Genomic DNA, 27,142 nt, shown 5'->3' with positions numbered 1-27,142 from the left:
TGATATCAACTGGAAGAAAAGCAAATTAGCAGAACTCATTCCAGTAAGAAAACTTCCTAGAAAAACGAAGGAAATTTCTACCTCCCTGCCTTCTTACATCTGCATAAGAACTGAGGGGACTGGGGGGTAGGGATCCCCACACCCCCCAACCCTACCCCCTCTGCTATCCCAGATTCTCCCCAACTATTGATACTCAGTAGCTAGGGGAAAAAAAAAAAAAACAAAACCTATTTCCTCCATGTCTACAGGCCTCACAAATAATGCTTACCTTGTTTTGAACACTTTGATTAATTTTTACATTAAAAGAAGATTCTTCCATATTTGTAAATTACAGAAACATCCTAAAACTTTTCCATTGCAAAACAAAGTGATGAATTTAAGTGAATTAAGTGATAAAGAACAAAGTATGGGGGACTGCCGTTCAAAAGGAATATAGGAAGGATGACTCGTTAAAAATCAAAAAAAGCAGCATCTGTTGAAATTGTGGCATATGAAAATCTGGAAAGATCCAATAATGATAAATTTTAAAAGATGCTTATAGGGACAGCAGAAGCTTTTCTAGGTTCTCTTCTACTTTAGCATATTCTGAAAACAATTTCAAAAGAAACAGGAAGTACATGAGGTATTTGAAATGAATCCGTTGACATTCTTTTCTGTCTACTACAAATCTATTTTAGGGAGCAAATTCTATTTGAATGAGAGATGATTTCTGAGCTGTGAATAACATCTTGCAGTTGAAAGTAACAGTTTCCAAACACACTCCTTTTCAACAAAGCTAAAATTCGTCTGGAACCAAATGTACTCTTGAAAGGGTAGATGGGCTCTCATTCCAGCCTCACCACAAAGGTTCCTCTCAAGTAATATTTTTAGAGCATTTTCATTTCTCTTCATGGACTTAAATAGAACAACTGCAAATGCTCATCTGGCCATTTCACAAATATTTGATCCAGAAGACTAATATTTATGAGTGTTCTGATTAAGTAATTAAGAAAATATGGGCTATCTAGTCTATAAAAAAGAATCTTCCTTTCCTGTCTTTAAAAATAGGCTCAAAACTATTGCCTGACAATTTCTCTGTATTCTGGAAAGAATACCAGAATTGATACCTCATATTTGCAATCCAGAAAGTCCAAGATAGGCCTCAAAAATATCTATGGCTAGCTGGATTTGAATAGGATATGAAGAAAGGGCTACAGATCTTGTAGTTATCTCTGAATATATTTTATATGTATATTTGCATTCTAAACATCTTCATGGCTAGTATACCAGGATTCATATGGGTTCAGTGTGATAAGAATTCTAGCCATAAGACTTTAATAAAAGCACACAAGACAACCATGACTGTGCTGCTTTACAAGACTTTTTGTTGTTCTGGAGCTAAGTAATGTGGGTGTTTTCATGAACAGCAGCATCTCCTTCCAATGTTCGAGAATTCCTACTCCTAAGAGTCTTCCACAGCAACCAAAAACCTGAAGATACCATCTTGCTAATTCTTTCCATTCTTCCAATTTGGATTTTTCCTTCTGCAGACTGCCTTACTATACTTTCATGTGAATTTCACCAAGGATTTCTGACTGGATCTTGTTTTGGGATTTATTCAGGTTTATTCAGGCTACCTGCAGGTACTGCAGGAAGTCCTATCTGAGTCCAATAAAATTGCTGGCTTAAATGCTCTGCATTTATTATTCCATCCTATCTTTGCACAAAACATGATTTACAACATATGCTGTAAACTTTTATGTGCTGCAGTTAAACCTGTAGGACAGCTCAATTGCTTAAATGATCTTGCCAATCTGATGAAAAGAAGCAATTCACAACAGGTTAGGTGCCCTATAACAATAAGGAGAAAAAATCCTTATGTTCCATCTTGGCAAAGAAGAATTCTGTTTACAATCATTGAAGTATGAAAACTCTCTAAGTCCAGCCAGGAGGAAGAGGCATTCCAAAGGCATAATTTAAAAGCAAATACCTCAGCTGTTTCAGCAAGGACTCTGTTAACACTGGGGACACCAACTGAGATCTGAGCTGCTATCTGAATCAATAATCAGGAGTGAGAGTTACAAAACATGCCTAGAATTGAATACAAGGAAAAGCCTTCATCCACATAATGATCTTTCCCATGTAAGTAAGCAGAAGCCTGAATTGTCTAAAGGGGCCAATCCCCACCTTGGGAGAATGTAAGCTGTCCTAGGAGCTACCAGAATTTGTGGGAGTATTTAGGCCAATGGCAGACAGAAAACACCTCCAAGTGAAATGTAGTGTAAAGTGTGCTACAATGTGATTTCTCTGTGTCTATTTCTAAATAGAGAAATTTTTTTCCTTAAAATTTTTGAAGTATAAAATTTTTTCTCAATTAAACCAGAGACTGTCCATTGCCAGAATCATGACCATGGAATCATTATTTTATACATGCTTATATTATTTTGTATCTTTATTTTTTCCCCTGGTGATGTTTTTATTGTGACAGCAAAAGGAATAAATCATACTGTAATTACTTATTATCAAATTCAATCATTTATTTGCTTAAAAGGAGTGTCTTTGCCTTAAGAACTGGTGCACCAGCTAGAGAATCCTATTGACTTTTCATTACATCCAGGTCTTAAACAATATTCTATTCAAGGTGCTCTGAAGGAATGGCCATGTTTGGGCCATGGAAGCAATGGGAACTTTGCACACAGCTTAAGACAATCAACATCATACAACAAAACTGTAGCAAATGAGCTGCTGTAATATGTTACCTTCTGTTTTATGCTGTAATTACTTGGTTTGCAGAAAAAAAACCCTATGTGATGGATAATTTCCTCTTTCTGTGGCATGGGCTATTTCTACTCTGAAGTCTGGCTTTTTTTTTCATCTTTATAATGCTACTGTACTCCTTTTTTATCCTCTGCTTGGCTCTTTGACAAGTGTGTGAAATTTGACTGCACTAAGGTCACTTAATCTCTTAATTACTAAACTGCTTCTTATTCAGATCTTGATTAACCCAGAAACTCACTCACTCACCAAAAAAAAAAAAAAAAAAAAAAAAAAAGGCAGCATGTAGGGACATGATCTAAATCTAGAGAAGTCCTAATAATATGTATTAGAGGTCCTATACAGGTCCTACCTGTATCACACAGTAAAACCAGCAGGACAACTGCAGTAAAAATCAGAGGCATGTGTAGAAAAAAGGGCAAAAAAGAGAAGAGAAATGAAAGGCTAGCAAAAAAGAAATAGTAGAGGGCTAGTAAGTAGATTCCTCATCCAAGAATACTAGAATTTCCAGTAACTGTGATGTTCTAATTAACAATGGAAATTAACAGCTGACTTGAAAAGATCTTGCACAGAGTGAAATTTCTGCCTCAAAATGGAAGCAACAGGTTATACAGCCAAAAGCCTGACTACACACATCTCCAGAGGTAAAACTGAAAATAACCTTCCATAATGGGGCAAAGAAAGAGCTTTTTCCTACAGTCCATCCAAGATCTGAGACACAATGGGGTCATACTGACACACTATTGCCCTTAAGAAAAAAAATAGGGAAGGTATCCATGGTCGGATGGAAGCATTTGTGTTTTCCATGTAATTAGTACATAACAGCCATCAAATGAAAATGGCTGAAAAAAGGAAGTGAGGAAGTTCAAAACTGCTGTTTTGAGTAGAATAAATCTGGTCTGTTTTGTTATAGAAAAAAAACTTAAAGCTCTCTATTTAAAAGAGTTCAGAAAATTTCTGCTAAAATTAAGAACTACACTCTTCTTTAATTATGAGACACTTAAAAACAATAAGGCCTGATTTCAATTTGTAATTTGAGGGGGAGGGAAATCACTTTAACAAGCACACCCCCCCGACTTCTTTTTTATATCTGTTAAATGGAATACACTGAAAATGAGTATCTAAGAGAAAAACTCCTAAGAAGTACTGATACTTCAGAAATACCAGAAAGAATTCCTAGAAGGTGACAGCTAAGAAATAAAATGTTCCTTAACCAATCTAATAACTGTAAGAATTTCCAACGGGAGTTTGCCTTGAAGATGCTGTCAAAAGTCAAAATCTTTACAAGAGGAACATTTACATACCAAACTCCAAAGTGCAAAAGGCTTCTTGAACAAAATGCAAGTTGTGAAGGAAAAGACTACCATTATCTGAACAAAAATCTATTCTAAAATTAAATTCATTACATTATTAACTAAAAATAAAGATCTAAAAATACACTAGGGGAAGACAGGAAACCAAAACAGACACAGAAAGGAGTAACTACATCAAAACATATACTAAGACTGATAACCTACCTGAAATTTCAATCACTCTAAGACTCCTGGAAAAACTCTAGAATGTGGCAATTTGAGCAGCATGAAGTGCATTAACAGGAAAAGACACATCTAAAATTATTCTATTTACTTTTCTCTAACTACTCATCCACTGAAGTCATAAAAATTTCAAAATAGTATTCTGGTATTATATGTCTAAAAATATTTTTCTACAATGAAATTCGGATGTATCAAAAATGTATTAAAAATTTCACAGTGAATTCTAAAAATTAAAAATTAACCATATAAAAAAAAAAGATATACCTAGTTATGATGTATGGAAATTGTCAAGCACACCTGATTACACAAAACATTTTTTTCCCGTATTGAGAGATACAGAAGTGGATCATGTGGAACTACTAACTGATTACACTTTTCAATCACTGGGGAAGGGGAGAGGTAAATAACTAACTAGTCTAACAGTGGGTCTCAAAATACAGTGCCTGGTACTGACACAGGGAAATTGCTGGCTACACTGTACTATATGTCCTTATTTTAATCTGCTAAATCAGAGTACCATACAACCATAAATGTATTATGGAAATTCCTCCAATTATTTTTCATATCAACAACTAATGCCAGTTGTCACAGGCATAACATGACTCAGTAAGAAGAGATAAGATCAAGACTATTTTGCATGCAAGATACAAAACACAACCATGATGTTTTAGTAGTGTTGGCCTTGTCTTCTATTTGCCAAATGCTGTACATTGCAACCACTGTACTTGAAAAACAAGAGACGTAAAGATACTCTTTCCTCAGAAGTGCATATAAACAATGCTAGTGCCAAGCTATACAGTAGGAAGTGTGATTTGAGAAAAAATTAAGACCTAAATATAAGCAACTAAGGTATAAAATAAAAAAAAAAATTAAAAAAAAAAAAACAAGAAAGAAAGGAAGTAAAGATGTGATACAGAATTAGACAGCCAGATTTTAAGAGGCAGTAACTTGTTTGAAGCAATATCTTCTGAAACTATGTGTATGCAACACAGCCAAGTAGTTCAATTCTGCTTTTCTCATACCTGGAAGATTTCCATCCATTTCATCTGTTGGAAGACTGGCAACACTGGTAGAATCCATTCCTTGCTGGAGGTCCACAATTTTCCTTCGTAGTTGTTCTATGTCACTCTCTTTACTATCCAGCTGCATCTGGAGCTCATTCCTGTACGTAGATTCTTCTGCTAGTTGCTGTATTTACATACACACGCATAGTTACTGTCTTACCAAAAAACATGGCAGCCAAATATTTTCAAAACAAAACTCATTCCACAATGTGATAAAAAATTATTTTACCGCTTGCATTTCATTAAGCTCCTTTTGGTATTTCACTACCATCTGATTGAATTTTTCTTTTTCTTGATTAAGTTCTAATTGGAGCTTTCGGTTTTCCTTCTCCTTCTTCCTCAAATCTTGCATGTTAGCTTTCTTTCTGTCTATTTTAAAATCTTTTCGATTCATTATCTCAGCCAGTTTGTTGACAGCCTGTGAAGAAAAAAGAGGAACCAGTAAGAAAAATTATATATGCAGCATGTTCTATAAAAAACTTCTCAGTTCCCCTAGTTACAGGATCTGATAAAAAAAATTCCTTCACCAACATAAATGGCTCTTACCCACAATCAAAATAATGCTGAAAAGTACACAGCAGCAAAACTTACTCTTTCAAATGTAAATTAAACAATGCATATTGTACATCATGGTAAATATAAGCCTTATTTTCAAAGGAACTAAGTTCGTTCACAAAAGCAAAAAATCTGAACTACGTCTGTTAATGCAAAATAATTCTCGCTATTAAATTGCATAAAAAGTTGTACCTGTGTCTTCAAAGTTTTTTCAGTGTTTATGCTCTTCTCATAATGCATTCGAATATTGTTGATTTCCTCCTCTTTTTTCATTTTGTAATCTGTTAAAATAATATTCAACTTTGAGGTACTTTAGTACAAGGTAATTATTTTTAAATTTAATTACTTCTATAAGTGCTTTTTATTCATTCTCTTTTCCTGTTGCTTCGCTTTTTGAGAAAAATACAATTTGCAAAGACAAAGGTTATCAGTTTAACACTACTGGAATGACAGAAAATTACCAGAAGGATGTATCAGAAAGGCACAAAGAGGAAATACTAAAGCAAACATCAAGCCCAAAGTAATACAGAAGATAAATAGCAATGTCTTCTTCCACCTCCCATTTCTCCACATACGTGAGAATTGATATGATTAATTGATATGAATTAATATGATTGATGTGAATTAAGATTCAATTGCGCTTCAGAACAGATAACAGATTAAAACTCTAAACACGACGTACCTTCCTCTTGTTTCTTAAATTTTTCACTGATCTCTGTGTTTTCCTTTGTTATTAAATCAACATCTTTGGTTAAAGTGTTATTAGTTTCTTCCAGCTACATAAAAAGAAACACATTTTAGAATAAAAAACTTGGCATAAATTCTAAAAATATCTGTAATACTATTATTTCAAATACCATTTATTCTATAACAACCATTTACTTAGAACACCTTCTGACTATGTGGACTTTTAAAAAATGCTACTATTCTTCTGTGCTGGTTTGATTTACCAGAAGGTTCAAAATACACCTGTCCCAGAAAAAAAAATATCATTGCAGGACTGACAACACTGTAGTATGGAATCAAAAATCAGTTTAAGCAAAATTAGATTGTCAGTTATGGAATGCGGCAATTTTCAATTAATTTGCTGTACTTTGGATAAACTAATATGTAGAGCCTTGGTACTTTGAATCCAGACAGAAAAGTAGCTGACACATGCTAGAACTCCAGCACTAAAGTCTACAGTAGATAATTGTCATAAATGATGAAAATCAGGATAAAAACAAAATGAAATTTGGTCTAAGACAAGGCAGACATAGGTAAATATGTACAGAACTTGCAAAAAAAAAAAAAAAGTTGGAAAGTAAAACCACAACAACTTTGAATTTGTGAGTATGTTAACTGCCACAGCCAGGATCACTTAACAAATATATATGAAAAATCATATTTGCATTCCTAAATAAAGGTTTTGTCTGAAGCCTATAAAAATGATTGTGTATCAAGCTGTCTGAAAAAATTATCAGAATACTTGAAACCAAAAATACATTAGCAAGAACGTATTCCTTTAATGCCACAGAGATAGTCTTCTAAATGCTACTTAAGTAGAAGTGGTATTCCAGAGATCTCAAGCTTTAAAAACGAAAAATCATGAAACAAACACTATTTGCACTATCTTTTCACAGAGATCATCAAAGAAAGCTTTGAGCAATGAGCCAAGTTCAGTTACACCTGGAGTTTTACACCCCCAGCATTTTTAAGAAACATGCACAGCAAATGCTAAACCAGAAAGAAAACAATGACAAAATAACTATGCTACATATGGCTATATATGTTTGAGATTTCTCAGTTAAAGACATTTATCAAGCTCATACTAACATCCAGAAGCTATGCTATGAAGTGTCTTCAAAAAGTACATTTTGGGGTTTGGGTTGTGAAACTCAAGACTCTCAAGTGGGTTTTTTTTTAAAAACTAAGTTACTTTGCAATGAGTTCTATCAGACAGCCCCACGAATTTACAAGACTTAAATAATACATTTGGCAATGACAAGAAGTAAATACAAAAGGCTTAATAACTGAATTACAGACATTCACTTGATTTTCATTCTGGCTTCTCCTCAGATTAATGCATTTTTGTTTTTAGGGAGGTCACATGATGAAATTTAAATATTTAAAGTTCTAAGTGACCCCAAAACTTAAGATACTTAGTGAGTTATCACTTATGATCACAAGACTTCATTAATTAAAACCGTGAATTTTGGTTTCCAGTTGGAAGAGATTTATACAGGTATTGATAACAGTTAATTTACCCTTCTTATGATGATGTCCTTATCAGTCAATTCTTGTCTGTGCCTTGATGCAGCTTTTTTGCTTTCCTGATTCAGTTCATAATACTGTTCTTCAGCGAGTGCCCGTGCTAATCGTTCCGACTCAGCTTTGGTTTCAGCTAAATCCAACTGGGTGGCAAGTGTTTCTCTGTAAAAAGGACATTAAGACTTTTCCTATGCAAAACATGCCAAATTTTCAGGAACCCAAATTATACCACTCAGTAATGGTCATTATCTTAGTTTCTTAAGCAAAACAGAGCTAGAAAACTGCATTCTGTACACTTTTATCTTTTGATGGTCCACTACAAGCTTACTATGCTTTCCTTAACATTTCAACCATCCATGAAACACCAAGATGTATTCTTTTGCCTTTGAGGAACAGAAAATAAAACTAAATTATATGCACAGAGTGGTCCATCAAATGATACTTAACCCACATTTGTCCATTATCACAATTCCCACAGTTATAATCAAGTGAGAAATGCTTAGGATGAACATAAGTGCAGAGAATAGTGAGGGAATAGCATACAATGAGTCTATAAAAAGAAGAAAAGAAATAAGTAACCCCAAGAAGAATAAGGGAAGTCTTGCCTACCTTCTCCTCTACCTCCCCATTTCTTTACATTGGTTACCACTTGTGAACAACTTTGAAGAGACATACGTATTTTTCTCCTACACCCTATTTATTAGCACAATATCTTCTCTTTCTCCCTTTCTTAGCCCACCAAAATGCTGTACGAAAATGAACTCTGTACCTAACTGTTTTTTTTTCCAGTTTTCCAATGCTGATGCTCAATCAAGCAGAACAAGAGAGACAGACTTTGGAAGAAACTGTACTTCATGCATAAGACTACAGTCTCCCTCTTCAGAACATTAAATGAATTATGAAATTGGAAAAACAAGCTTAAAATTTTTTTCTTATTTGTTAGCTTAGGAATCAGTACATCACAATTAACAGTTTTGCTGTAATCAGGAGAATACTAAATTTCAAAGACCTTTTGTTACTTTTTTTTCCAATTATTTTACTGACTATAGAAATATATTAATTAATTATCAGGATAATAGAATCAAATCTTAAAAGTTGGTAAGTGAGATGATTACCACAAATTGGAATGTCTTTTAGAATTTTTGACTCTTACAAAAATCTCAGAGAAGTCATTATTCTTCTTACAGACATGATAATGCCCAGCGCAAATATGAAGGAACATATTCAGCTTTGCGAGTCAGCACAGGTAACATCCTATGTCTTTGTCACTTACAAGGTGTTACAGAACACTTTTGAGGCTTTTTCTAAAGGAATTAAAACATCTTAGATCTAATTCAAAGTATTCATAAGCAGACAGTATTACATGGAAAAACTTAGGTTTTTATGTGAGAAACATAATGGGCATACTTTTCATTTTGCAACTCCTGCATTTTTCTTTGTGTTTCTTTATTCCTTTCATCAATTTCCTCTTTCAGTTCCTTAACCTGAGTTTTGTAAAGTGTCTGTAAAAGAAAGCATAAAAAATGAATCATTATTACAAATTCCATACTGAAAATCTTCCCTGTTTTCAGTCTACTTAGTTTGAATTTGTCAAACCCCAACACACGTTAATACTGTCTTTAATGAAATTTCCTCCTTCCTTCCTTTCCCAGATGTTTCTTTTTAGTTTCTGTTGGGTAGGGAACTGATATGCCCAAATTAGTTTTCAGTTTTCCAGTGTGTTTTCCTACATAGCTGCACAAATACACGTGCTGCAAAAGAGAAGGAAGGCACTGTGACACAGCAGAACAGGTCTCCTGAACACAACAGGACAGAACTGCATCCTCTTGAAGCATCACTTGTCTCAAAATGTTCACCCAACAAGCCTAACACCATTCTGTGCTTTCACCTATTTTATTCTCTTTGTGTCCATACACCTTTTCTCTTATAACCTTAAGTTTTTTCTGTACAAACTTAGTAAGTGATTCAGCTGAGGTATGATTTATGTGAATGACTTCTGGTTTTTATTACTATATTGTTATTATTAATATCACCTGTAATTCTGAAAGTTAAAATTTGATCTCCTACAGTAAACCAGCTTTTGCTAAATATTCAGACTGAGTCATGAATGTCTTATTTAAAGAAAAAAGAAGAAACTGAGAAACACAATGCTCTGCATCTTCTTATTAGCAGTATGTCATGGAGAAATGCACAAAAAGCCCCTGTAACAGACAATGAAATGATAATAATATGCAGTTTAGCAAACACAAGAATTTTTATTGCCTCTCCCAGGAAAAAAACAAATTTAAAAGTATTTACCAAAGTGAAATGAGTCTGTCCATATTCACAAATGTATTTGAAGTTCAGCTATTACAGAGAATCTTATACTATTGTTTCTTTTCACAGAGATGGAACAGATCAAACTACATCTATGAAACAGACATTCTGGCTACCTAGAGTACCCAGTAAGGTTCTTCAGAGATTCAGGTGCAGAGAAGGTAGCTTTTTAAAATAAAGGAATACATGCTGAATGCTACTGAATCTATGGTTCTTAAACATATGTATGGTAAATTAACACCATGGAATATTTTCCAGTAAGTTTGGAGATTCTGAACTCTCTACAAAGTCTGCAGTTATATCAGAAAAATATCTCCTTTCCAACCTCAGGATAGGAACAACTCTGAATGAATAATTCAGGTAAGAGTTATTCAATGTTTTGACAAACAACAAAGCAACATCTCAGATATACCAACTAACGTTCTTTAATATTTTGTTCTTTGTTTGCATTTCAGGAAGGATTTTCTGAACTGTTGATTTATGCCAGGCTATTACTTACATTAAAACAGTTTTAGTTTCAATTACTCACTGTTGAATGATTTTATGTCAAAATCTAGCACACACAATTTCTTACAAGTCTTACCGAAAAATACTGCTCAGCTTCAAGCTGATCCTGAAGCTCACGCATCTGACCTTCATTTCCTCTGTACTGTCTTTAAAGGAATGAAAAAAAAAAAAAAGGAAACATTTAAAGTCAAAAAAGACAAAGACAATTTCTAACCAGAACAGCATCCTACAATGATCTTCCATTTGCATACATATTACTTCACAAAGAGCAACAGTATGATGTATCCTAGAACTCTGATTTAATACAGTTCTTATTCTAAAACAATGACCATTTCAGTATGTAATTTAGAAGCCAAGAAGTACTATAAATGGAGAAACCTTAAGCTAGCTGAAAAACTATACGAGGGAAGTCTAATTAATGAAAAATGTCTTCATTTTAAGTTAGTTTAAGAAACATTAAGAAAATGAATCAGGCAATTCAAGGGAACTATTGACTTCCATGTACTAGAAGCCCCATGTGGTTTAGTAGGTAGCATCAGAGTCAATCCATAAAGACATAATTCAAATAAAATAGGAATATCTACATATACATACATACATATATATATATGTATACGTATATGTATATGTGTGTGTGTGTGTGCCTTAACACAGAATGGTGAGCCAAGAACTGTTCTGAATCATAGCTCATAACAAAAATATTCCAACACTGAAGGCTACACAGAAATCATAACATGCAACTACATAGGAATCATAACATGAAGCTAAAAATACTCTTAGTTTAGGAAAAAATGCCTATGCACCAGAGAACTTTATTCACTAGGAGGAACAGGCAAAATAGTACATGTATAATTAAGCAATTTTTTCCACTCTAATTCAGGTTTTCACTTACTTTGCAAGTTGAGCCAATTCAAATTCCAGTAATCTCTTTGCTTCCAACAAGGTATTGATTTCCTGTTTCAGCTGCTTCTCAGAACCCTTCAAGTTATCAGCTTCGAACGCTTGTGCCTTTAATTCATTCTGTGCTATTATTCGCTTATTTGTTTCTTGTTCTAGCTTAAGTGTCAGATTCCTTACCTAAATGAGAAATATTACAATTTAGGAGCCTTTGCTAAATAACCAACTGCATGTGGCTCAAGAGGTTTCACATATGGATTATTTTATATTAAACACCACTGACTAGATGCTACACTGTATGTCAAAATATTCCTGAGCCTCCAAACACTTCAGTGCAATAATCTCACACAAAGCTACTGCCCTTAGAACCTATGGCTGTGATGCTGCAGCATGGTAAAGCTTTCCCATTTTCAGTTTATTTCCAAGTCCCCAGTTAAACTTAACAGTTAAACAACAATTAGAAAGAATTGTTAGAAATTGTTTCTAACAATTAGTTAGAAAAACAACAATTGAAGAAACTGAAACTGCAAACCTCTCCATGGATTTCAGATTTTAAAAACCTCTCACCCTAGAAAAAAATTGCAGCTTACCAACTACATAGAAACTAATATACATGAGTTGTGACCCCTAAGAAAGGTGTTAGAAACTTCATTCCCACTGTCTTGTAAAGAAAATGTAAGGATAAAGCTATTATTCTTAGTACCTAGTTTTCACACTCAGTATTCTAACTGTATTTCCTTGAACAAAAGGATAGAATGAAAACTAGACAACACAAACTCAGACCTGCAAATCATCCACATCAATCAGACTGCACAGTCAAATTCACAAGCAAATTCTTTCTTCAGCAAAAGAGAAAACACAAAAAAATGTGTTAAATTGAATTAAGGTTCATAAATGCAACACATGCTAGAGTTAAGAAACAAGCAGAAATTACCTAAACTTACTTAGGCCAACAAAAATCTTCAATTCCACTGAGATTTGTATTATATAAGGAGCTCAGTATAAGTGAATTTAATTTTCTATTTCTCAGTTCAACTCTAATTTCTTATTCATATAGAAAATTATTAGCGATGAACCTTTCACTTACTTCATCTTCCAGTCTTTCCTTTTGCTGAAGAAGATGTTCCAGTTTCTGCTGAGATTGCTTCAGGTCGAAGTCCAACATGGAACACTGTTTTTCAGCTTGAACTATTCGATTTTCTGCCTTTTCTCTTGCTGCCCGTTCTTCCCTTATCTTTTTTTCCATTTCTAAAAAAGATTAAGGAAAGAAAAACAACAAAAATGAGTACACAGCATTTGCAAGCATGCTTTTGTAAAAAGTCATAAATATCCTAATATTTTTCCGATCCTTTTGTTCAGCTATCTAAGCTTTTCTGCTGTTTGATGGACTGGTTACTAAGCAAAAAGATCCTGGCACTATTACAAGGAATACTAAAAAAGAAATATAATTCCAATCTGCATTCAAAGCTCTGGAATATTATCATGACAACTAAAAGGTAAATAGTGAAAGAAATAAAAAACACAGATTCTTGAAGTAATTATTTTGAAGTAAGGCAAAGTTTCATTTCCATGAATTGAGAGTAGCAAAAGTAAAAAATGCTACCATTATTGTTGTAAACCACATTAAGGTGCTGATGACCTTCAAAGAGAAAACCAGACATATTCAATTACAAGATCAAGACACATCTTTGATTCATGGATCTGTAAAAGCAACTTCTCACTTCACTTCAGACAAGCCTAATACAACACTGGTATTTTTAATGCAGTTACACAAGAATGAATGCTCTAAGACATCTCTCTTGATAATGCATTCTTTCAATTCTGTTTAGCATTAGACTGAATTTCAAGAATCAATAGCATTTTAGAAGCCAAGGAAGGCTTTGAAATAAAGTATGCAAAACATTAAGAAACAATACAATATTTATGAAATAGCATGTTAGGGAAAATAATTAAAAATTTGTAGTTTTTGTGTTTTAAGTATCTATATGCATTTTCTTTATAGAAGGGATCAAAGACTTGTGCAAGAGTACTACGCTGCAAGACAACAGTGCATTAAAGTATCATAATCAGGACACATTTTATTACATATTTATCCGAAACTTGCAGGAAACACTTACCACACATGGCAACTGATCTTGCCTCCTCTATTGACTGGTGTTTGTCAGTTAACCGCGCCTTAGTCACTTTGTGCTCATTGACTTCCTGTTCTAACCGGTCTTGTAAGGATTTCAGCTTGTAGTTCAAATCTATCTCTAAATTATTCTTCTCCTAAAGATAAGGATAAAGTTACCAGATTTCTGTAATACCTGAGGGAATCACATTTTTACTCCCTTTTCTAATACTGAATTTCTGTTATCAAGAGACTATCAATGTTATTTTCCATGCTTAGTAAAGAAGAGTAACAGACCAAAACTGTATTCAATGCTCTGGAAAAAATGTCATTCACTTTTTTTCAGTAGTCTATAAGTTTGTAAGAAAATGGAAACTTCTTCATTTGTATAATCAATAGTCACCTAAATTGGAAACATGCAACTAATGAACTGACATCCTAGAGCACAGAGGGATCTGAATTACTGTTACCTGGATGGACTTGGGTTGTTTCATTTCTAGGCTTGCCAGGCACTAACAGTAATTCATCAAACAAGCACTGGAGATGTGCTTTGAGAGACGAGGACTTGCCTTTGAATGGCTGCTTCACATAACAACAACTAGAATTGCTTGTTCCTTCCCTCACAGGTTGTCATATCTCTGGTTTATCCACATAGAACATACAGCACAGCAAGTCTTTACCTGACCTCCCAAGACAGAGCTAACTCTGCAATCTGTCTGGAGAAAGGGTGCAGGATTTCCTTTTACTCTTGTTCTTCCATCATAGGGAGGGGATCAGAGATGTTACGGGAGCATTCTGCTACCATGCAGAAGGAAGGATGGAAGGACAGAAAAAAAATCCACACCAAAGTTTATCAAAAGGATTGCCTGGCACTGATCCAGTCAAATTAAAATCCAGTAAAGGCCCAAAAAAAAAACCAAAAAAAAAAAGACCACTATTTTAAAAAGTTCATCGATTTTCAGAGGCAAGACTCTTGCAGTCATGGTTAGGCAGGTAAAAAAAAATTCCTTGCTACTGGCAGTAGGACTGGATCCTTGAATCCAGTGATAATGAATGACAAACACAATTTTTATGCCCTATGCTACAAGAACTACCTGAGGACTTGGGAGACCACCGTGATGAGATTGTAAATTAGCAGTACTTAGTTAATAATTTAAACACAAGACGGATTTAGAGCAATAACACTGGACTTGGAAACATCAATAATATTTGAAAATACAATCAAAGAGCATCAGCCTCAACATCATTTCACCATACCTTTTCTGAATGATTAAGCATATCCTGTGCTTGTTTTCTTTCTGCTTCCACTCTTTCAAGATTGTTTTTAATGTTTTTTACTTCTTCTTGTAAAGTTGTAATCCGAACTGCCACAAAAAATTAAATATCACTCAATATTAGTTACTTTACATAGATCAACAGGCTTTGCAGACTTTTATTGATTTCTGGGCCCATAAAATATTTCAAATACTTCAAATTTTTCAGGCATTCAAAGGCCATACATTGTAGAGGAAACTGACCTTTACAGACACTCTTTATGCATGTCATCAGTAACTCACAAAAACTAATCATGCAAAAATGGTTCCTGCCTTCCATCACTTCCATTATCTAATATTCAAAATTTCTTTCATTAACCTAAGTTCTGCTATGCTATGGAACAAGCACCTGTAAGTGATGCTAACTTAATTAATGGGTAGATAAGGTACATTACATAGAACATCAGTCTCAAACAGATTTTTGGGTACTAACAGCAAAATGTATTCACCTAAGTGTGACTCAAACCATGGGAAAGTCAGGTACTGAAACAGGATCCCCATGGAAGGTGTGGAATCTCCACTCCTGAAAGCATTCAAAACGTGTAAATTTGGCATTTAAGGATGTGGTTTAGTGGTGGAGTTGGCAGATCTGGGTTAACAGTTGGCCTCAATAATCTAAGAGGTCATTTCCAACCAAAACCATCCTATGATTTTAAGTGCTATGACATGGAAAAAGGAACTATTCCTCAAACCCCACACATCTACCCTTGTGTGGCATAAGAGTTTCTATGAAATACTAAGTAGAAACACGTGGTTTGGAAGGACCTCTGAAAACCATCTAGTGCAACCATCCCTGTCGCATGCAGGGACACCTCTCACTAGACCATGTTGCTCAAAGCTCCATCCAATCTAGCTGGACCACTTCTAGGGACAAGGCAACAACAGTTTCTCTGGGCAACCTGTCCCAGTCTCACCACCCTTATTGCAAAAAATTTATTCCTATATCAAATGTAAATCTACTCTCTTTCAATTTAAAACCATTGCCTTGTCCTGTCACTATGGGCCCAGGTAAAAAGTCTCCAGTCTGTACAAGCTCCTTTTTAGTAGGGAAAGGAGAGTCCTCATCAAAAGTCTGCACCTCATGGAAACTCAATACTGAAAACAGATGGTTCAAAATGGCAAGAGTCAGGGTCCATTAGCACAGGCACAATCATGAACTAATGCATCTGAATAGTTTCTAATATGGAGAATCAATTCAAATAGTAGAAAGTTTCACACATCCTGAAAAAAAGGATTCTGCATCTACATCCCTTATTGTGCTCTTAACCTTGCATATAAAAGTAATGTAGAATCATCATAAAAGAAAACAAATGCAATTTAACAAAAAAAATCCTTCTTCACAGATGAGAGAAGAGCAACTGCAGGATATACCAATTTGGCTACTGCACAAGGCAGTTAAGACAGTGTTGCATCTTCTTTAATACTGTATCAGCTCTTCATATTTTTGCACCACTGGACTCAGACTTTTAGTCAGTGCAGCCCCAGACTCACAATCAGTGCTTGACACTCTTTGATTTTGATACTCTCCCTCGCAAGAGAGGGTCAACACGATCAGGAAGCCAGATCCAATTCTCAGAAATTGTTCAGTCCCACTTTGTTGGCAAGCTGACTTTCCTCCTGTTATCAAGCTCTACTTCACTTAAGTAGGGTTATACAACCTTTTTTGGTAAAGTATAAATTCAGAATAATTACCCTGTAGTTCTCCAATCATTTCAGATCCATGACTTCTGTCCCTTCGTTCTGACTCCAAAGCTGCTTGTAGTTGGTAATAATCTTTCTCCACCTGCAGTTTTGTGCTTTCCAGAACTCTGCACCTTTCCTGCAGTTCTCTATTCAGTGATTCTACCTGACTTAATGACTTGCTCATTTCTGTGTTACCCTTTCTCAGTCTTGCAGCTGTGTCAGATTCTGTCCTCAGCAAATCATTTGCTTCTTCTAGCTGTTTAAAATAAATCAGACAAGATTCTCAAACATAAAGATTATAGGAACAAGTTTTGCTAGGTTTCAATGTTCAAATCTAAGAAATAATGAAGACAAGGAACACAACATACTTGTTTTTGTAACTGTGTTATCTTCTCATTTGAAATTTGTGAATGCTGGCTGATTTTTTTCAAGTCTTCCATTTGATCTTTTAGAGTGGACACTAAAGAGAAATTGCACCATTAATACAGCATACTAGAAAACCATCAGGGTTTTATTCTTGCTTTTTTACAAAAACATGCTCCAAAATATTGTTTTGCATTGATAGGTCTTTGAACTGTACTCAAATAAAAATGAACTCAAAATCTGTGTTCATTATTTGAAAAGATCCTTTTTCAAACTTTAAAGTTGCATAGCACTTAAGATAGTATGATACTAAATTATTCCCCAAAACACATCATGTACCACCTCAGTGTCAACATTTGGACAATACTGCATACCTTCATTTTCCGCATTACGTCTTTTTTCATTCTCTTGTTCCAATTTTCTTTGGTACTCGTTTATCTTATGTTGTAATACCATCTTTTCCTTCTCAATCTGCGACACTGTTGTTTCCAAGTTCTTCCTCTGATTTCCCTAAAATCCAAAGAATTGGTATTTTATACTTATATTTGAAGGAATGATCACTAAACCAGTATTCTCTGCAACTAATTAAACAAGGAAACTGATGCATTGTTTCATATGAATGAATTTCTGACTTCCTTGGAAAGGTTTTCAGAAAAGACAACTTTTTTAATTTCTACATGGCAAATTTATACACTTACTAGAAAACTGTTGTTAGTACTATTCCATCTAAAGTAACCACTAAAATTATTACCAAGAGACAAGTGAAAGTCTCAATAGAAAATCATCTGTATTTTTGCAGTAATTGACCTTGATAAACTCCAGAAAACTTGCAAGGAGCAAGACTAAGTAAAATATTTAGCAGAGTAAACAGAAATCAAAATGACTTATATAAAGAAAAGTTTCTGAAAATGTGTACAAATGAAAATGTAATCTCCCAATGCTATGTATTGAAACATGATCGTTAGGTCTCAAACTTGTATACAGAACAATTTTTTAGTCACAGAAAAAATATCTTGGAGTCATGAAAGTACTGTTCCTAACTCCACTCTTTACCCACTTAAGGCATCTTCAGTAAGGAAAAAACTTACCTCTTCATCCAGTTCTTTCATTATCTTGTCTAGCTTTATGTTTGAAGATCTAAAAATAGAACAAGATCATTTTATAGATACATTATACATACTGCTTTTTTAGTGAAATGATTTTTGACCATTACTAAAGCAAACATTTATATTTTGACTATTGTTATTTTGCAATGAACATTTAAAGCTGAAGAAAATCAATCATTGCAAATAATTTGTAAAATATATCACTAAGTATTTATCAGCTTTGTTGCAGATTAAATCTGTGAAACTTTAGGTGCCACCTTTTATCCCTTAATCTGCAAAAAGCAGTGTATGTACACAACAGATTATCCTTAAGATTAGAATACTCTGGTAAACTGCTAAGACTTCCGCTAGTTGTGACGTCCAAATATCTAAAATAGTTCATTAATTCCACAGTAGACAGCTCCCTACTACAGATAAAGGTACATGAAAAATATTATTTGAAAGTCTCTCTGTTGAACAATATATTAGAAGACTGGACTACAGAGAGAGTGCAGCGAAATGCACAGTAAAACCTCATTTAACTGGCAATAACATTGACACATCCATTGCATTTCTGTAGGCAGCCACCCCTCTTCAAAGAGGCAACAGAGAGAACCCAGACAAGGCTGTCTGGCAGGTACAAAAAGAGGCAGTTACAATAGTTAGTAATATCTCCTATCTACTAACTCTGCAGTGAATGGCATGACATACCAGAAGACACAGTTGTGCTCTGACAACTTCAGTAGTACTGCAGGAAGACAGCTACTGAATATTCTTCAAGAATGTACATCCTGCTTGTGGAGAGCAATCAGAACGTGGCAACAGTGAGCTTGTGTTTAGGTAAGCAACAGTGTCACACAGCCTATATTCCCACCAGACCATTTCAGTTACCACTTTACACCTAAGGAGCTTGTACAACTACACACTATGGTTCTAATTCACAAGACTAAATTCTTCCTGTATCAGATACCTAGTGTTGCCTCTTGGGATTATTTAATCCTTCAGGACAAGAGTTCAGAAGGAGAAGCTAACTGATGGAGAATTTAGTTTGCATGACTGAGTAAAAATGCCTGATTATCTGAGAAGAAGAATCTCAGTTGTTTGTTCATAAGTGCGACTGCAAGAGAAATGCAAATTTTCACATAGCTGCTACTTCAGCATGGTAGCAACAGAACTTAAGAAAGCAAATAGGTGCTCTTATATGTCAGTCATAAAAAATGAGCGCTTTTCCAACAAGTATTTAGAAAACACCTAATTAATTTGAATAATCCAATATATGCCATATATACAGAATCTCACATTTTCAAAAAAGCATGGTGAGTGTGTACCTCAGTCCAATAAAACATCTGAATACAGAGATATCAGGTACACTCAAACACTTAATTGTTCAGAAAGAATACGTGTTACACAGCTGTCAATAAAAAAAAAAATTCTTCATACCATACTCAAGAAAATTTTAGCATTTACTTAAACCTGTACCTGGAACTCCCTTGGAGAACTACAACACCATTCTTAGTGTTATCCCGGTAATCCCTAAAGCAGTAACATAGAACTGAAGTGTTAGATATATTTAAATTATGTAAACAATTGAAGTTCAAAGTCTCACCTGCACTTTTGCTCCATTTCATCTTTCAACTGCATCTCATTATGTAGCTGTTCTTCTAACTCATAGATCATCTTCTGCATATTTTCCAGCTTTAAGTATATATTTGTACATGAAAGAACATGCATTAAATTTAGAAACTTTTAAAAAGTATTTAATAATATTTAGCTCTGCTTACATTGTATCACAGCTTACTTTTTTTCTACCAAAATAAGACATTTTACCTTATTAAAATGTGATGAAAGTCCCTTCCTCCCTGTCCCCCCTCAATTTAATTACAAGAAGTACGACAACAGTTTTTTTCATTTGCATGCACATGAAATTTTGGGGTATCTTCAAAATTCACAGGGCTAAGCTAAATCAAATCCTTCTCGTTTTACATATATTCAGTATCTGACTAAAGATATTACTGCAAAGATAAAAGAAAAAGAAAGCACTTTACTTAGTCTCAAAATTTCTTCCAGCATGAACCACCATGCATATTTTGTAATGTATCTTCAAATTCCCAACAAGTTCAGGAAGCAGAACAAGGCCAGTCAGTTACTGGCAATGGGGAGAAAGTGCTCTCACCATCCCCTTAGTCAGAGATCATCTTTACAGCTAAACTGTACCAAGGTTTGAAAGACAGTAACAAACTTCAGATGTTAATACAGCACATCAGTGCATAGCATGCACTGTTTGCCAGCAGGATAAACTCAGAAATTAACAATTTTCATGTGGTCTCAAAGTATCTTCTTTCTACTGAATATCGAGGCACAATAATCCCATTCCCACATCAAAATCCTCAGTTAACATGATGGTGTCAGCTTTGAACAAAGGAGGCCATCAAGTCAACGTCGTGTTGATTCATTATAAACTTTTCCATTGATACTGTAAGGATTTCAGCCTATTTAATGTTTATACATTTCCCTCAACTCTCCTGGAACTGCATTGAGAAGCACTAGATTCCTGACTGTAGACTCTCTTCAAAGCAACATATTCAAGTGGTTCTGATGCTTTGCTTTCTTGTTTCCTGTTTTAACTCCAAAATCTCAAAAAACTTCCAAAAATTAGACATTTCAGCACTTAACAGAGCAGCTCTGGAAAACTAATTACTGTGTGACATAGAACATAACACTATGTGAATCAGACAATGCTTGTAGTTAAAAACAAGGGATGGCTTCTAAATCTAAACTTCGAGGAAAAAGGAAGGACAATGCATTTATCTTCTTGGTACGAACCACTGAGAAATAAAGCAAGAAGCAAGACAATTTAAAGGCTCTCACTTTAATAAGAAAGGACCCTAGCAAATGCCCCAAAACTGAGGATAACAGAGGTTCAATGTGTTCGTTCTTCCATTTCTTTTTACTCATGGTATAGCCCTCCCAGACAGGGTGCACAGAGGAACTAAATGGGATAGATGAGAAACAGGTCTAAAAAGACATCTGGTAACTGAGGCACTTCTGCACTGACTCCTACTAGCTTGGACTGCTCTCGCATCCTCTTGCGTCTCTCTGTCTCTGCATGTTCTCACATCAGGCTGTACCCCAGGGGACCCATCTGAGCTTGCTGAGCAGTCTAATTATATCAGTAGAGACAACAGGCTTCCGGACAAAGTTCTGCACAATCTGCTATCAATAGACTAACAAATACCTCAAGAAATCCTGAGTTACAATTAGCTCAATATAAAAGAACTCATTTAAGTTTTAGTTTGTTCTCGGTTTCCATTTTGAGTAGGAAGCAGGGGAGGAAAGGACTACAGAAAAGCCTGTCTGCAACAAAGAAAGAAAAATCCCTCTGGAAATGTCATACTTTTTGTTTTTCTTCTTTTTTCTTACTCACTACAGCATAGTGAGTCTAGTTTTGTACTCTGAGCAAGGAAGAAAACCTAAGATCCAATGCAAAAGAATCGGTTAATCTCCTTTTTCTTAAAACCAAAATTGTTTACAGGTGATTATGGCAGCACTAAACCATAGCAAGCAATCAGTTCTTCAAAGAGGTTTGATATTGAGTAAAAGGACATTGAATTCTATTTTTGCACAACATTATGGCCTAATTCTGTTAAGTTTTACATGCTTGCAAAACAATTAATTTCTTGGAAATTTGTGACACTCATGTTTCTCCCCAAAGACATTCAAAATGCAGTCATCAAAATGCAGAGAGACTGGGTAGTGTCTTGTGTTATATTTCCAGAACTAATTAATTTGCTAACCATATGTCAACATTACCGTTTTCATTGCAGCATGTAATGAAAGAAAAACTGCTGAGAAAGAACAGTGGGGGAAAAATACCCTTGTAGTAAAGACTTAATATTGCTTTAAATCTTCCTATATCACTCAAATTTTTCCAGACCTTCACCTCCCAAAACTGCTAAGATCACAAGACATTTGAATGTGCCTGACAATATGGACAGGACTGTTGAGGATTCTTTAATTACACACTGAGTAGTATTCCACTGAGTATGCCAAGTCCATTCAGTAACTCTCTTCAAAGTCAACCAAAATCCAGCACAGTTTTAAGTACTTTCAAATATTGGAAAGTCTGGCTTTGTTTTTTAAATTTTACTGTATAAACACAGCTTATAAGGAAAAGAAAGTGTATCAAACACATCAATATACATTAAAAAGCATGACATTTCAATTATTAAATTCAGTTGCCCGATAAAGGACATAATCAGTTCCCCCGCCCTACACAAAATCTGGGTAGTGCCATGTGCTATTAAACCTTTTATTGTTAGTTTAAGTGAAAAGGGAACACAGATCAGTATCTTTTCTACTCTCAACAGAAAACAGAACAAAATACTAACAAAGTAAATCATAGTCAAAGCTAAGATCTCTTTAAGAGTTAATTGTCAATTTTTGACCATGTTTCCTTCTGGAAAGAATGTGATTTGTAAAACATCAAACCATTCTCAGGGAATAGCTCGATTTATATCAGAACTTACATAGAATCTAAGCACTCAACCAAGTCTCAAACACTTTAGCATATCTTCCTGGAAACCTGAATGAGATGGTTTGGAGTAAGTAACTGAAAGAATTCCTGAGCATTTCTTGCTAGGTGAACTGCTCTAGAAATGCAGATCATCAGTGCCCCAACTCCCAACAGCTTGTGGAGAAAGCTTGTGAAGGAGCAGAATGCCCAAGCTTGGCACATTATCTTCCACCTCCCACCGAGTTCACTGGAAGTCCAGACTCCATGGTAGCCACAAAGCTATCCAGGATCAATAAGGCACTCTAAAAACACTGCACAAGCACTTTGATATTTCTAAAGATAAAAACTGTGAATCCTTTTCCACAAAAAGTTTTAGCTATTTTATTTCATTCAGGAAAACCAATGTTATATTAAGAAGTAAAATTCTGCTTTTCCAATAATTTTATTAGGGGGGCCATACTAAAGAGCTAAAAATTATGCATTAATTTATCATATCCCAAACACTAAGATAATTTGAGACATTTCTAACTCAATCAGTTTATGTCTATATATGCAGTAGACTCCTTATTAGGATACAATAAAGATGAAGACATACCACACTTTTGTCCACACTGGAGCCTGTTCTGTTGTCATTTGAATTTTCTGCAGGAACACCTAAATACCTGCAAAAGCATTTTTAAAGTTATATTTGAAGAGTGGTTTAAAGGCAAGATTATGAAGAAAATATTAAGATAATACAGACATCCTAAAATATAACTCCCAGATTTATTGCTCCAAAATGTGGATAATCAAATAGTAACATAATCAGATTTAAGCACATTTAATTGAAAAATTCAATTTATTATAAAGGTTAAAGTAGAAAGCTACAATAGAAGGCCTCCAGAAAAAAAGGATTTCTGCCAAATACTAAAACAACTACTTTTCTTTTTTTTAAAAACCATTAAAAAAATCTTTGCTTTCCTTAGTTACAACACTCTCATTGGCCTCCATCCCATAAATATTTACTCAGGCACTTATGTAGCAAGTAGCAGTAATGAAGCAAAGTCGGCAGAGATTGTGTAACTTTCAACAAAGTTACTAAGAGTTCCACACACAAAACATTTGCCCTGAAGCCAGTGTTCTTAATTTGCGTAAATGTTTTCTAAAAATATAATAAATTTCTAATTGTAATGATTCTGGAGAGTCAGGTAAATAAATACAAATGACTGCTTTCAAATTCCTTTGGTATTTGATGTGATATTCTTGGCCTGATAACTGATCTAAAGAGAATAAAGCATCTATTAAGTGCAGATTACATGAGAAATAACTCTCCAACACATGAACCAAGGAAGATGGACACATCCTTTTTGTTTCATGTGGATATTTTCAGATATAAAAAAACCTCTCCAGAAGATCAAGGAGGGTAAAATCAAAGGCATCTCCAAACCATGGTCAAATTAAACATCAAGCTGGCTTTCAGACAATCAAATGACAAAGTGGAAATGAAACCGTTTCCTATGGAAACAAGCTTGCTGTTTGGAGTACAAGAAGCCATCAGATTGGGTTGCTGAGCAGTAAGAATGTGATACTTAGACAAGCACAGCACCAGCTCCATCAAATCTAGAAGAGAACTCACAAGTCAGACAAAGCTACAAAGTGTTCTCAGCTGGTATTCCAAAATCTGTGTTAAAATGTCCAAATACAGATTTATTTTTCTTTTAATGCTTGAACTATTTTCAGTACAAGAAGAAAAAAAAAGCTAGAAATAAAAAAAAAATAGCAGAATAGTAATTTCAGATTTTTTTCAAGGCAATCACACTAGCAGAATATTACAGGACAAAATTCAATTCTAGGCCAGCACCATAGTTCCAGTAAGCCTACAAAGTTAGGATAGTGGCAGAGAGCAGCAGAGCTCTTCAATGACAGCAAGAACGCAGCCACTTAGTTCTCTAAATTCCTGATACTGTCCCCCATAAAGGAAGATGGCGAAGGAAGAAATTCTGCTATTAACAAGCTCCTAATGTGCTACTTCTTGAAAATATATTCCAAAATATTCCTGCAAGGCAAAAATTAAAACTTTTCAAAGTTACAGACTAAAGGTGAAACAATAGGTGAAACTCCTGAACTGCTGAACTCACTCAAAGTGTATGGAAAACCTGCAAGTCCTTCTACACCTTACCATGGCAAAAAGTAGCAACAAACCCAACTATTTGCAGAGATGGAAAGAATTTCACCACAGGCTTGGAAAAGTGTTTCCTCTTCTATGCAAGGATGGAAACCAGATTTATTTCCTTTAAGATTTTCCTATCCAGAAATGCTATTAAAACAGCAGTCTCTATCTGACAGTTCTGCTAGAAGTTTTAGCCCATTTTAAGCCTGACTGACACCACAATTAAAAGCAGCTTTCCAAGTATTAAAAAGTTAATGTTTTTGAACGTAGATATAGCTTTTCATAGGGTCTACAATGTTGAAAGCATGAATTAATAAAGCTTTAACTGATGTAATTTATAAGTCTTTTAAGCAATAGTGAAAACTGTAAAGCATCACAATCTCATTCTGTCAGTGAGATTTAAAAAAAAGAAAAGTTGCGAAGCAGAAAGCAGACAAGTAGGAAATATTTCTAAGCCAAGGTTTAATTTACCACACATTAAAACACTGATGTAAAAAGTATGGAAAATTCATATTCAGCTCAGGGACAGTAATATGCAATAAAACAAATGGACTTTCAAACTCTGATTCATGACTACACACAATTCAGTGCTCTGCAGGCAGCTCTGCCTGGTAGTGGCAACCGTGGATTTTTCTTGCTTAGTTTCTGCAGCATCACTATAAAATCTTCTCCATGCAGAACAGGACACTCAACAACACAATGATATTTTAAGGTAATGATGCCTAGCAGTACTGGATATCATTGTTAAAGTATTAAAAGACTGTAATTTTTAGTATTCTGGATGATTAATAAGTATCTGAATAGACTTAAACCTAAATATTGTTTAGTAAGAGTCAGAAACAGTGACAACAAAGAATATACCATTAATTTGCTTTCTTCATACATACCGACGGTTGCTGTAGTATGTAAATCCTACAAAAGGAAGCTGGTTGCCCACAAATGCTTTTGGAATGGGAAATGTTTCTTCCTCTCCTTTGTCTTCTTCCAGATCATCAAAATTACTAGTGTCAATGTCACTACTTAAGTCAGGCACAACTGGTGCTACAGCTAGAAAAAAAACACAAAATAGTAAAATAATAATCAATATATTACTCAAGTCACTAAGAAAATTTTGCTTGGTACAGAGTAAATAAAACTTTAAACTCCTTTAACCAAAATACACCAGTCCTTTTGCTAACATGATACATAGGTAAGCCAGACCACCATTTCTGAGAAAAGCACTATACTTACTGTCTCTGAGTGTTTCCCAAGCCCACTGATCATTTTTGAAGAAAAGGTGCCGTTTAATTTCTTCTACACCATTTCGTCCTAGCCTCACTTCCCTGTTAAAGAGTGTTTCAGTTAAACACATGAGATTCCATACATTATTCTGAAGGAAAAACTCATTTTAATGCATAATCTAACAACAAAGACAAAAAAATACTTCTCAAGCTGTAGTAAAATGTAGAGGCAACTTAAAAGTTTTCATAAGAAGATCTCTATATGAGCACAGCAGGCTGCAATTGACAACACAGCCTGGTTTTACCTTTTGTCTATAAGAAGCTCTGCTGCTTCTGTTTCCACCATCATGGACAGCTCAGGCAATTGCCAAGTTGTTACACTGCACTCATGCCCAGGCACTAAGAATTTATCTTCTTTTCAGCAGTTTAAAAATGCACACATAATAAATACTTTTTTCTTCCAATATAACAAGTAATATTCTTAATGAAGGCTTATTTTCATTATGAGTAAAATATAAACCTTACCTATCAGTTAAAAAGGCACAAATGAGGTTTTTTGCCTCTTTAGAAATGTCACTGTCATCAGGAAAAGCAAGGGAGTTCTTATGGTTCATAATCTTACTGTACGTTCCAACCAAAGAATCTGCATAAAAAGGTGTATCGCCTGAAAAAGCAGAGCCACAAACATTAAAAAGGAGATCAAAATTATTGCAGACTTGATTTGCAATATTTGACTTATATATACAACAATGTATGCAACCAAGTGAACAAGAGGAAAGGCCAAATATTCAAGAACTTTGCCAGAATTTTTGTAAAATATATTCTGTA

General features: G+C 34.7%; 1 protein-coding gene across 1 annotated transcript in view; it reads right to left on the bottom strand.

The window, feature by feature from the left end:
• The window catches only part of ROCK1 (Rho associated coiled-coil containing protein kinase 1), an 83,529-nt gene that overhangs the window by 13,775 nt on the left and 42,612 nt on the right, over nt 1-27,142 (bottom strand). Inside the window, exons 9-28 of the mRNA XM_056485881.1 lie at nt 26,840-26,978; nt 26,325-26,416; nt 25,982-26,141; nt 23,541-23,607; nt 20,039-20,127; nt 18,436-18,484; nt 17,722-17,857; nt 17,353-17,444; nt 16,994-17,240; nt 15,246-15,352; nt 13,996-14,146; nt 12,966-13,126; nt 11,874-12,058; nt 11,058-11,127; nt 9,566-9,660; nt 8,155-8,320; nt 6,591-6,684; nt 6,101-6,189; nt 5,583-5,771; nt 5,312-5,477 (exon numbers count right to left, since the gene is read on the bottom strand). Of these exons, the coding sequence (XP_056341856.1) occupies nt 5,312-5,477; nt 5,583-5,771; nt 6,101-6,189; nt 6,591-6,684; nt 8,155-8,320; nt 9,566-9,660; nt 11,058-11,127; nt 11,874-12,058; nt 12,966-13,126; nt 13,996-14,146; nt 15,246-15,352; nt 16,994-17,240; nt 17,353-17,444; nt 17,722-17,857; nt 18,436-18,484; nt 20,039-20,127; nt 23,541-23,607; nt 25,982-26,141; nt 26,325-26,416; nt 26,840-26,978 (2,544 nt within the window). The remainder of the gene's footprint in view (nt 1-5,311; nt 5,478-5,582; nt 5,772-6,100; nt 6,190-6,590; nt 6,685-8,154; nt 8,321-9,565; nt 9,661-11,057; nt 11,128-11,873; nt 12,059-12,965; nt 13,127-13,995; nt 14,147-15,245; nt 15,353-16,993; nt 17,241-17,352; nt 17,445-17,721; nt 17,858-18,435; nt 18,485-20,038; nt 20,128-23,540; nt 23,608-25,981; nt 26,142-26,324; nt 26,417-26,839; nt 26,979-27,142) is intronic.

The sequence above is a fragment of the Oenanthe melanoleuca genome, chromosome 2 (genome assembly GCF_029582105.1).
Source record: "Oenanthe melanoleuca isolate GR-GAL-2019-014 chromosome 2, OMel1.0, whole genome shotgun sequence".
NCBI lineage: Eukaryota > Metazoa > Chordata > Aves > Passeriformes > Muscicapidae > Oenanthe > Oenanthe melanoleuca.
This window is presented reverse-complemented; position numbering and strand designations above follow the sequence as displayed.